General features: G+C 54.9%; 1 protein-coding gene across 1 annotated transcript; it reads left to right on the top strand.

Annotated features, from left to right (window-relative positions):
* The first annotated feature begins 2,505 nt into the window (after positions 1-2,505).
* On the top strand, positions 2,506-3,769 carry LOC146759820 (uncharacterized). The gene is made up of 2 exons (XM_085509702.1): positions 2,506-2,569; positions 2,678-3,769. The coding sequence occupies exons 1-2, from the start codon at positions 2,536-2,538 to the stop codon at positions 3,121-3,123; spliced, it is 480 nt and encodes a 159-aa protein (XP_085365828.1). The 5' UTR covers positions 2,506-2,535; the 3' UTR covers positions 3,124-3,769.
* Positions 3,770-12,762: the final 8,993 nt, after the last annotated feature.

Here is a 12,762-nt window from a genome sequence, read left to right as displayed (position 1 = left end):
GACACGAGGATGAAAGCATCAGTTCCTCCGTGCAACGAATGGCAGCAACTCCAAAAAATCCCCCATTCAAAAGCAGTTCCCAGAGACGCACAATGGAGTCCTGCACAGTTAACACAAGCTTTCACTTCGGCCTTTGGAGAAACAAGCAGCCATGGTGGTAATGGTTCCCAAGGGCTCCATTTGATCACCTTTCGGGCACAGTGTGAGAGCTTCTCTCCTACAAATCTATGCCCCGAGTACCATTCTCCACTCCAAAACTAATTCCGACATAGATCTGCGGTGCAGGCATTGGATGCTGACCAGAACAGGAGAAGAGCAGGAAATGGGAAGAGCGGATACAGGTAAGACAGAACTAAAGGAGCAGAAAAGCAGAAGAGAGGAATGAGAAAGGATGCAGGTAAGAAAGAAGAGCAGCAGACAAAAAGGGCAACACAGGAAAGGACCAGAGACAGGCAAGGCAGAAAAACAAAGGGAAGAGGAGAAGAGCAGAAGAAAAAGGAGAGGGTGAAGGTAAGGAAGATGCACAGACGAGAAGAGCAGAAAGGGAGATGAGCGGATAGAGGTAAGGCAGAAAGGCACAAGTAGAGAGGAGCTGAAGAGGAGAAGAGTGAATGGCTGCATGGCAGAAGGACGGAAGACGGGAAGAGAGGACAGCGGTCAGTGAGAAGTGAAGAAGATAAAAAGAGCAGAAGGGAGGAAGAGAGGGCAGAAGAGCAGAGAAGGAAAAGCGGCCTGGAGCAGAAAAGCAGAGAGTGGTCGGAAGAGAAGAACAGTAGAGAATGAGAGGTGCAAAGAGGATGCAGTGAAGTGGGAAGAGCAGATGAGAAGAACGGGAGAGGATGCGGGTAAGAAAGAAAAGCAGAAGAGGAGTAGACGTGCACAAGAGGAGTGAGCATCCAAGGAAAGAAAAAGAGCAGAAGAGCTGAAGAGGAGAGGAGAAGAGTCAGGGAGAAGAGCTGAAGGTTGGATGGTGGATGAGGAAAGGGAAGCAGCCTAGAGGGAAGAGCAGCAAAGACACTGCGGTGTGTTCTGCCCCAAGACACATTGGAAGCCAGGAGAAAAGGTCCACGCTCTCAGGTTAGAGATGGGACGGGAAGGATGTTTGGGTCTGACAAATGGAACCATGGCAAGCCTGGGGGAAAGGGGCTGAGCCCAACGGCCACAGAAGCCCCGCTGGAGGAGGGGCTCCCCTAACTGCCACTCTCCAGCTGTCATGGCAGGTAAGGCAGCAGGCTCCCCCTGCTCCCGTGCTTCAGCTGGCCCCAGATGAAGCCCCAGATCCCAGCTGAAGCCCCACATGCCACCCTTGTGAGCCACATCTCAGCCCAGCAGCCCAGCAGCCCAGATCTCAGCCCAGTGCCCCTTCTGGCCTTTCCCCACAGAGAGAATCCCTCGAGGAGCGCAGACGGTGCCTGTGACGCCTGAAGCCACTTTTCCACAAGCCACTGTGCCGCCACCGGACCCCGCCTAGATGCAGCCCACCATCCGCGGACCGATGCCGGTACCACCCCAACCCCTCCCTGTCCCCAGTGCCACCCACCTGGTGCCTCAGGCCTCTGTCTGGCCTGGGGTACCAGGTGTCTGGGGACAGGCAGCACAGCAGCTCCCACCTGGGGGGCTGCCCCCAACTGCGGGGCTGCACTCACCGCTGCTGCAGCTGCTGCCTGGGGGGCTGCACCCACCAATGGCTCCCCCCGCTGCCCCTGCTCACTGCTGGGGACATCCCCTGCTGGCAGGGACGCTGCTGCCCCAGCAGCCCATGGGGCTGTGGCCTGGGGCCGTGCCCCATGCAGAGCCCCCGCAGCCCGCAGGCACCTGCCTGCCGCAGGCCCCTGGCCGCCCCGGCCCCCCGCCACTTCTTTTGCAGGTACCAGCACTGCAGCAGCACGTGCTCCCCGTGCCCTGCACCCTGCCCGCCAGCTGGGAGCCGCCCATGGAGCCCTTGCAAGACGCCGTGCTGCTCATGGAGGACCAGGGGCACGCAGCGCCCACCCATGGCTGCCCCCATCCTGACACGGCTCTGCTCACCTGCAGCGCTGCCACGCCGCAATCAGGCCGTGAGTTCAGGGGCTGCATAGCGGGCGGCTGGCTGTGGGAAAGCTGCCGGCATTGCCCCACTGGGGATCTTCTGGCTTTTCCAGCAGGGACAACAAGCGCAGGCACCCCGCAGGACACAGCAGACATGGATCATCTGCTGGCATGGATCGACCACGGTGAGTTTGTTGGCAGCAGAGCTGGCCAGGCTTGGTGGTACCCAGTGCTCCCAGCTGTGGGAGAGCTGCCAGCATTGCCCCACTGGGCAATGGATTTTCTTCCTTCCCCAGAAGTCACATCCGAGACCGCCATCCTGGACAACAGCGCAGACTTTGACCAGCTGCTGACATGGATCAGCCAGGGTGAGTTTGGGGGCAGCAGAGCTGCTGGGGGGGTGTCTGCACCGAGTGGCTGAGTGGGAAAGCTGGCACTGCCCCACTGGGGATTTTCTTCCTTCCTTTTCCAGAAGAGACACCCAGCAGCAACAGACGTGAGGACGACATGGAAATGAACAGTTTCCTCACCTGCATTCTTGGTGAGTTTGTGGCTTACAGAGGTGATTAACGGGTAGCTGTCTGCACCCAGCAGGTGTGGGAAGGCTGCCATCATCCTTCTGCTCTGGGGGATGCTCTTGCTTTTTCAGAAGCGACGAGTGCTCTGGAGGTCCCCCAGCACAACCAGGGCCTGCCTGCAGTCACAAGAGAGGGGACCAAAGAGAACGAGAATAACACAGAGCACCCTGACTCCCTGGGGGTCAGCAGGGAGCTCAGCAAAGAGCCCGATCCTGAATCAGGGCTCCTCGCAAACCTGCTCTGGCGGCAGCCAGCATCGCCTGAGCTGCCTGAGCCGACCCCCCTGGCTGCCCCCGCACCTCCGTCACCCCGCACCGCACATCTGATGGAAGAGGCGCGGCGGAGGCAGCCCCGGGTGCATCTCAGACGCCTGGCACTGCCACCCGGGTGCATCTCCTGCCAGCTGGCAGACAAGGACAAGCAGCACAGGGACAGCAGCCAGCCGGCCAAGCACCCCGTGCCTCCTCTGATGCAAACTGGACAGCTCATGGAGGAGGCACGGCGAAGGCAGCCCTGAGTGCTTCTCACCCGCCTGGCACTGCCCACCCCACTGGCTGCCCCCGCACCTCCGTCGCCCTGCACTGCACACCTGATGGAGGAGGCACGGCGGAGGCAGCCCCGGGTGCTGCTCAGCCGCCTTTGACTGCCACCCGGCTGCATCTCCTGCCAAATGGCAGACAAGCAGCACGGGGACAGCAGCCAGCCGGCCAAGTGCCCAGCACCCACCTGCACCACCACAAGAGGCCAGAGCAGCGGGCACAAGCAGCACACTGGCAGCCAGTGTCCCCGCCACAACCAGGAAGCCACCGCGCTGCCAGCACGTTCCAGGCCACAACCACCGGCGCCAGGCAGAGCTGCCTGTGTCAGCACGGCGGCCGGCAGGAGGACTCGGTGCCCATCACACCCCAACAGCGGCTCCAGCAGGAGTGGACCAGGAAACCGGCCCACTTGGTGGAGCAGGAGACGTGGCCGTAACCAACCAAGGTGCCTCCCTGTAGCCCTGGGCTCCTGGCCGGCCCCCACCACACCCAGAGAGCAGCGGCAGTGTTCCAGGGGCACCAGCACCAGGCCCAGCCCTACCCCTCCCAAACTGGGCTGTCCGCAAACGGCATCTTGGACTGGGGCACTGCGGGGCTGTGAAGCTGATGGACCGACAAAGCGTTGCACTGTCAAAGCTCCGGGCTGGGAAATGCTGGGTGGGGGGTGGGAAATGGTTGGGGGGGGAAGGGGTGGGAATTCTTGGGGTGGCCAATATTAGGGTGGGAATTGGGGGTGGCTGGTGGGTGGGAATTGGGGGTGGGGAATTTTTGGGGTGGGGGAGTGGTTGGGGGGCGGGAGTTTGGGGTGGGAATTCGTGGGAATTGGCGGTGGGACCTTTTTGGGGTGGGCAATGAAATGGCTGTACTCTGCTACTGGTGGGGTGGGAATCTGGGGGGCCGTTGTAATACCAGAAGAATTTTACAGAGCAGCAGCCATGCATCAAGAGAAGGGCTTCACAGAGCAGCAGCTGTGGAGGGAGAAACAGCATGAGAACCAAGGAAACCTCTAGGAAAAGAATGAGTAGCTTGCGGCTTTCAAGGGGGGTCTTTGAAGGGGAGGTTGTTATTGCAGTAGCTTTCCTCCAATTGGTGTGTATGGTTTTAAACGCCCTCGTCTGTCTGCTATATAAGCATGGCTTTTCGGGCAGTCGATGGACGCAGCCATATTTAACCATACTGCTGTCTGGCTGTTTGTCCTAGCACGCTGACCTTTTGCCTTCAGGTTCTCCAACTACTGTCTCAGGAACCAGAGTTATTAGGCATTATCCAGGTTATCATGTGCTTCTACTATGTTAATAGATTAGATGTGAATCCAATGGGGTCTGATGTTACCAATGGTGCTGGAATCTGCGGGAATAATAATTGAATGTATTAGTAATGCTCGGTTATGATGCTATTACCTCTCTTATATCCAACTAATTTGGATTTTTCAAATATGACCACACATCACTTGAGAGGAAGGCGCACGCTCATAGAACTGAATGGGAGAGTTGATTTCATTTTCCAAGCAGGTGTTCCACTTGGGCTCTATATCACGCACTGGCCATGCAGATATGGAGTACAACTGGAAGAAATCCCTCAGACCCTGAATGCAGGAGAGAATGTGTGGTGGGTGAGAGAGGAAAGGTGCACTTTGAAGCAGGGGACGCCCTGCTGGCACTGCCTGCCGCATCCACCACCAACACGGTTTGCTCTTTATCCTGCTCCACAGCTGCTGCTCTGTCAAGTCCTTCTCTTGATCCATGGCTGCTGCCATTCTTCTTGGATTACAACAGGGGGCTGGGAGGTTTTTGGCAGAGGGAGGGAAGTCGATTGGGGGTGGGAGTTTGAGGGGGTAAGATCAGAAAGGATTGTTAGGGTGGGAAATGGTTGGGAGTACTGTCATTTCTTGACTGTTTGGTATGTTCAATTATTAAATGTCTTTGCCATATTTCTGCCTGCCTGCGGCCGTTCCTTCAGTTACAAAGCCCACCTCCCCAGGCCCCCGGGCCCACCTTCAGGGCAATGTGAAAGGGCAGCAGAAAGGGCAGTGTCGCAGATCTGCCACCACCATTGGACCCATCCCTCCCCTCCTCAGTCAGTTCTGCGTGGGAATGGAGGGATGAGAAAGGGGGATGGACGGGAATTCTGGGAGAGCTGAGTGGCTCAGCCTGGAGTGGAGGAGGCTCACTGCCATCCCAGACACAGCCATCAGTCCCCAGGTGCAGAGAGGACTGAGCCAGGCTGCACCCTGCAGCACCCAGCAGCAGGATCCCAGTCTGAGGCCTGCCTAGGTCGTGTGGCTGCGCTGCAGGCTGAGCTATGGAGAAAGCCCCACTTGGAGATTTCTTCGCTCCCTGAATGTTCCCCCCTTTCTCCATCTTGCTCTGCTCCATCCCCAGCCGCAGCCCGGCGTCCCCGACATGTTGCTGTGCTGGCAGAGCTGGACTTGGCCCTTGACCTGTACAGGCCCCTGTCCCCACCTGTCGGATATCCACCTTGCCTTCTCACCCCTCTCTCTAGATCCAGTTCATGCCCCATCTATCTCACCTCCATGTCCCACCTACGTCCTCTCTACGTCTTTTGGTCTCCCCCAAACCACCCTCACGGTGCCTTACCTCCTGGCAGGCTCAGGGAAGGAGCACCCGGTGCCCTGAGCCCACAGGCCCAGCCCTGCACAGCACTGCACACAGCACTGTCATGGCGGCGCCCGGTGCTGCCGCACAGCATCCTGGGAGTGGTAGTTCCTGCGGGGCCTGCAGCTCCCAGCAGGCCCTGCAGCTCCCAGCAGGCCCGGGCGAGGGCAGAGGGGAGCAGTGCTGTCAGCCGGGAGCTCGCCCAGAGAGCCCGATGTTCGGAGCACTTCACACCAGGAACTTTGGACTCGGCTGCTTCTGTCCACAACGTCCCTGAGCTGCTCAGGAAGCACAACTGTCTCACCCTCTGACAGCTGGGCTGTGCAAAGGAGGCTGCAGTTGCAGGCTCAGCTCTGCCCTGTTCCAGCAATGCACTTCCTTACAACTGGAGCACTGTCACGCTTGCTTCTTGCTTCAACGGAGCAATCGCCCACCGCTTTGCACACCTCTGTGCTCGTGCAAATGGCCACCACCCCATCCCTGCACACACACACACACACACACACACACACACACACACACACACGTACCACCCCATCCCTGCACACACACACACACACACACACACACACACACACACGTGCCACCCCATCCCTGCACACACACACACACACACACACACACACACGTATCACCCCATCCTTGCACACACACACACACACACACACACATACATGTACCACCCCATCCCTGCACACACACACACACACACACACACACACACACACACACACACGTACCACCCCATCCCTGCACACACACACACACACACACACACACACACGTGCCACCCCATCCCTGCACACACACACACACACACACACACGGACCACCCCATCCCTGCACACACACACACACACATGTACCACCTCATCCTTGCACACACACACACACACACACACACACACACACACACACACGTACCACCCCATCCCTGCACACACACACACACACACACACACACACACACACACACACAGACCACCTCGTCCTTGCACACCCTCCCACATGCGTGCACAAATCTCTGCAGTGCATGGACACACCCGTGCACACCCACATGTGTGCAACCCCAGCACTGTCCACAGCTCCGTGCACGCTCATTTGTGCATGAAGACGTGCACAGCATTGGTCACAGCCATGTGCATACACAGAAGTGTGCAAGAAACACAGCACACCTGCAAACACCTTTTTGCACACATGAATGTGCAGCGCACACCCTGACATTCAGCCCCATCCTTGCACACACACACGTGAAAGAACATCCCTTCACACACTGCTTAGGCACGTGCATCCACATGCTTGCAGACGCTCTGCACATCCACGTGCAAATACCATCCAGGAACACTTTTGCGTCTTCACACATGTACAACCCCACCCCTTTGCACACCCCTCTGCTCATACCAATGTACACAACCCCATCCTTGCACTCCATGCACGTGCATGCACACACATTTCCCACCCATCCTGCACACACTCACACTTGCACTCACACACTTTTGCTACCCCACTTCTCCGCACACTCCTGTGTACACGCACTTCTGCAGCTGCTTTTCCCATCCAGCAGCCGGCAATGCTCCAACCTGAGGCGTGCCTGGCTGTGAGAGGAACGTCTCAGTGGAAGCGTGGCTGTTCCTCCCCTCTGACGGGGCAGATGGCGTGGGACAGAAGAGGAAAGCAGAATGTGCCCACACTTTCTTTGTGGCTCCTAGTTCCTGTCTTATGGTGGGAAATGAGCTGAGCCTCTCTGCCTCTCTATGATGCTCAGCTCTGTACCTCTGCCATCATCTCTATACACAGATGTTTCTTGATGCAATGCTCCACACAATGAACCTGCAGATCCCAAAGGAATCCACATCCATCTGAGGGACGTATTGGCCTTAAACCTGTAATACAGTGATTACTAAGGGATGGGTTGCTGGAACATGGCTGTCACCTTTCAATACCCCCATTTTGCCAGTTAAAAAAAACCGATGGTTCCTACTGATTAGTGCAAGATTTGAGAAAAATGAATGACATAGTACAAAATATAGTGGCTCCAAACCCATATACCTTGATGAGCAAAATCCCAAATGGGAACAGGCGGTTCAGTGTTATAGATCGAAAGGATGCCCTTTTGGTCTTGTCCATTGGATCTGAAAGCAGAGACATATTTGCCTTTGAGTGGGAAGATCCTGAGCGTGGGCGGAAACAACAGTATTGGTGGACAGTTCTAGCCCAGGGGTTCACAGAGTCACCCAATTGGTTCGGGCAAACCTTGGAACAAATATTAGAACATTTTCGGCCACCAGAGGGAGCATAACTCCTACAAGATGTAGGTGACCTCGTGTTGTCAGGGTCAGAGAAGGTGGGAGTTAAAAGAGCCACAAATGAACTGCTAAACTTCCTGGGGAAACAAGGACTGAGAGTATCAAAGAATAAGCCACAGTCCGTGGAAAGAGAAGCCAAGTCTTTGGGACACCTGGTCTCTGAGGGAAAGTATAAAATAACCCCAGGGAGGATTCAGGGAGTTATCGAGCTACCCATGCCCAGAACAAAGAGGGAACTGAGAAAATTCCTGGGGGTAGTAGGATATTGCAGACTCTGGATAGAGGCATATGCTCAGAATATCAAGGGCTGATACCTTAAGTTATTAGATGAAGAACCCAACATGCTTCAGTGGACTACTGAAGAGAAGGAACTAAGAAAAGAATTAAAACAAGGACAAATTACAGCCCCAGTCCTAGCTCTTCCTGCCTTGAAGCCCTTCCAGCTTTTTGTTACTGTAGATCGAGGGGCAGCACTGGGAGTGCTAACCCAGGAATGGGGACATAAGCGTCAACCAGTGGCATACCTATCTAAATTGATAGATCCAGTATCACAAGGGTGGCCAGAGTACATCCAAGCTGTAGCAGCAACCGCCCTTCAGGTAGAAGAGAGCAGAAAATTGACCTTTGGAAGGCAATTGGTAGTCACAGCCCCAGACCAGGTTAGAACTATTCTAACTCAAAAACTCATCCTCGCGCTCCCCAGCTGCATGCATACATGCACCACCATTCCTGCACTCCCTGCCTGCACACACACACACACACACACACACGTACCACCCCGTCCCTGCACACACACACACACACACACACACACACACGTACCACCCCAGCCCTGCACACACACACACACACACACACACACACGTACCACCTCGTCCTTGCACACCCTCCCACATGTGTGCACAAATCTCTGCAGTGCATGGACACACCTGTGCACACCCACGTGTGTGCAGCCCCAGCACTGCCCACAGCTCCGTGCACACTCATTTGTGCATGAAGAGGAACGTCTCAGTGGAAGTGTGGCTGTTCCTCCCCTCTGACGGGGCTGGTGTGGGACAGAAGAGGAAAGCAGAATGCGGCCACATTTTCCTCGTGGCTCCTAGTTCCTGTCTCACCATGGTAAACAAGATGAGCAACTCTCCCTCTCTGTGATGCTTAGCTCTGTACCTCTGCCATCATCTCTATACTCAGATGCTCCTGCATGTAATGCTGCACACAGTGAACCTGCAGGTCCCAAAGGAATCCTTGGCTGCTCTCCCTCACCTGGAGGTTGCAGGGTGCTGGGCCTCCTGCCTGTACCTCCTTCCAGGTGTCATTTGCCAGACCCTGTATGTCCAGCTGGTTGGAACTGCAGTCAGCTAACACAAACAAGATGTATGAAAGTAGTCTTTCCGTTTCCCAGGCATTCATCTTTATAAAAACATGTTGTGCTGTGAAGCACAGCAGGAAGCAACTCAACTGTGCAACAAATACTTGGAGCCTTGTTTCATCCCTCCCTAACCTCACTGAAAGGCTGACTGACACCTGCTTGCCAGCGGTGACTGTGGGTCTTTCCTCAGAGTCCAGAGCACATTAATCTCTTCTGATACTCACACTCATTCGTGTTTCTTTTGCAGTTGCTGTTGCATTCATCAGGAAGGAAATGCACTGCGCTTATTCTGGTGCATGTGCAGGCTCACTCTGCAGTGCCCAAGATGCCTTCATGAGGAGGAAAGGCAGCAAAGCCCTCTGCCAGCAGGGCCATGGAATCGTATGTCTACGGCATGACATCTCAGCAGAGCACTCACTGCACCTGCTCCTCCCTGCTGAAATACACGGCCACCTCCACAAAGCTCGAGTCTCCTGCAAGCAAGCAAGAAACGCCAGTGCCAGTGGCTTTTCTGTCCCCGGCACACAAATGCTGGCTGAGAGCATCTTGCTGTCTCCCTGCGCTCCCATCTCTTGCCCCTTGCCTTCTCCAAAACCTTCCCTGGAGAACCAGGCTGATCAAGTCCATGCTCATCAGCATCTCCCACAGGTACTGTTCCAGCTCTTGCTGTCTTTTTGGCCTTCTCATCCACCGGCATCCCTCTGTCTGAGTCTCACCAGCTTTGTCACCAGAAGAGATTTCAACACTCGAGAATGAAGAACGCACATCTGGCTCCAAGGAATGTAACTCTCCTATCTCCCAGAGATCCACGCCCTGTGTGTGCCATCTCACCTGGTCGTGAGCATCCCTCACAGCCAGCCAGAAAAGCAAGCAGAGGCTGAGACCAAGAAACCCCTCCCTGATGTGCAGCTCTCTGACAGTTTCTCTTTACACAGAGTGCTGGCCGCAGCCGTGTGCATTATCACACACACTTGTATGGGCAGTTGGTGTCTAGACGTGAAGGAGTCTTGCTAAGTGCCCTGCTGACATGTAGGGACAGAAAGAAAATTTCAAGGGGGAGCTGGAACATGTACATAAAGGATGTACGGACCTACAGTTAAGGATGTGGATTTGCATCTGAGTCTGTGCCTGCAGACGATGCAAGCGCTATGCATTGTCACCCAGTGGAAATGATCAAACAGCTGCTTTGGGACAGACTGTCTGTAGGGCTCAGGAAGTGCGGCCTTCCAAGGTGCTTAAGGTGTCCCAAAGAACAGAGGCAAGCAGTGATGATTCCTTTCTCTCTTCATTCTAATACTTGTAGGTAGAGCGCTTGAGAAAGACTTTGGAGGCTTTCCTCAGCCTCTACCTTTCCTTGTACCTTTACAAAAGCAGACTGTCTAAAAACAAGAAGACTGGACACACTTTTTGGGTTTGGTTATTTTTATTAGTATTTTTTTAATGTTATAATATATATAATATAATATTATTTATCATTGTATTTATTATATTATATATATTATGTATATAATGTATATTATGTATATTATAATATATATTATATAATCATATATTATAATATATATAATATATAAATAACATATAATATATAAATTTTTTAAAATTGTTTTGGTGTTTTTGTTGTTTTTTGTTGTTTTTTGTTGTTTTAGTCCAGTCCAATGTAATAAATTCTCAGTCTTACAAGGGATGAATTTTTAAGGCCTTCCTGCTGATGGACCACACTCCACTTGAACATCAAGTGGAGCATGAGGTAGCCTTCATCCAGAAAGGTGGAATCTTGATGGGATGTTGCTGTCTTATGGAGAGGAATCTCGGCGTCCCCCAGGCTGAGCCAACACACGGACACAGATTTCTGGATGGTGACCATCACTTTCTGCCCCTGCTCCTGCTGCCTGGTCTCTCTTCATCATCGGTATCCAGCAGGAGATCACGAAGCCCTGGAGGCACGGTGGTATCCAGGTCATCGTCTGAAACTTCTTCCACCAGATTGGAAGGGACCAGTCCTCTTGTGCCGTCCGTCAGCTCTCCCAGAAACCAGCCATCCTCATCCATGTCTCCACAGATGTAAACGTATTGTCCAGCTGTCAGTGGAAGCTCGTTTTCTGGGTCCTCATTAGGGCCCTCATAAGGATTTTGTAGCTGTGACGAGCTAAGAATCTTCATTTTGGTGGTGATGGTCTGCGAAGATGTAGATGCAGACTGCCACTGGCCACTCTTTTGACTCCCCCGGCTTTTCCTGGGGATTGGGGCATTCCTGTTTGGGATTTCTGTGTGGCCTCAGCTTTTTCCCCATCTCCTGGAGCTGTGTGCATTTTTCCTCCAGACGCTTGCTGAGCGCTCCAAGCTTGATGTCAGCCTGCTGGAGGTCTCTCAGCAGGTGGTTCTGGGCCTTCAGGGCCTGGCAGTGCCTCTCCAGGTTGCTCAGGGCTTGTTGGAGGTAGCTGCACTGCTCCAGCAGCTTGCTGCTTGTGCTGCCTGGGAACCCCGGGTCTTCCTTGGCCATCTCATTCTCCTTTTCCAGATGCTGTCCCTGCAGCTGGTTGATGTCCTCTGCCTTCTCTGTGGCCTCTTTGGATGTGGAAGAGGCCTCCTTGAGCTGCTGGACTATTTCCAGCAGCTGCTGGGTACGGAGGCAGAGCGTACGCATCTTGTCCTTGAGCCACTCCACCTCCTCCCACATCTGCTGAGAGCTTCTGCTCTTCTCTTCAAGGAGGCTGCACCGTCTCTGCAGCTCCTTCAGCTTACTCAGCAGATGGGTGTTCTGCTCCTGCTGCTCCCTGCGCTCAGGTGGGCAGGCCTCTTGTTGCTCTGTAGCCTGAACACCCACCTCTGCTACAGCCCGATGGCAGGCCCTGGCCCTGTTGAAGAAGACGCGTGGCTGCCCCTCCATGTGCTCCAGGATGTACTGCAGGAAGCGTCTTCTCTGCTCCTGCAGCTCACACTGGAGGCGCTTGCTCTCCACGGCCTGCTCTGCACGGGACTTCCAGCAGAGCTGCCGCTGGACTTCCTGCTGCATTCTGCGGTCCGCTCTGCTGCTGTCGCTCCTCAGCAGCGCCTCCGCCAGCTGCCGCTGCAGTTGCCATGCCTGGCGGATGGTGTCGTTGCGCCGCTTCTGCAGCAGCTCCTGCATCTGGCGCAGCTGGGCCTCCTTCTCCTGCAGCAGTTGGCATATCTCTGCTTGCCACTGCCTCAGGCTCTGCTCCCGCAGGCGCTGCAGCTTTGACACCCGCACCCGCTCCCACTTGGAGCGCAGTTTGTCGGCCAGCAGCTGCCGCTCCCGCTCTGCCGCCTCCTGCCGCTCACATCTCTCAGCAGCGCAGCGGCGCT

The sequence above is a fragment of the Coturnix japonica genome, chromosome 9, assembly GCF_054131305.1.
Source record: "Coturnix japonica strain WE chromosome 9, WE-NBRP24, whole genome shotgun sequence".
In the NCBI taxonomy this organism is placed as follows: Eukaryota; Metazoa; Chordata; class Aves; order Galliformes; family Phasianidae; genus Coturnix; species Coturnix japonica.
Note: the sequence above shows the minus strand (reverse complement) of the source record. Positions and strands in the feature narration are given on the sequence as shown.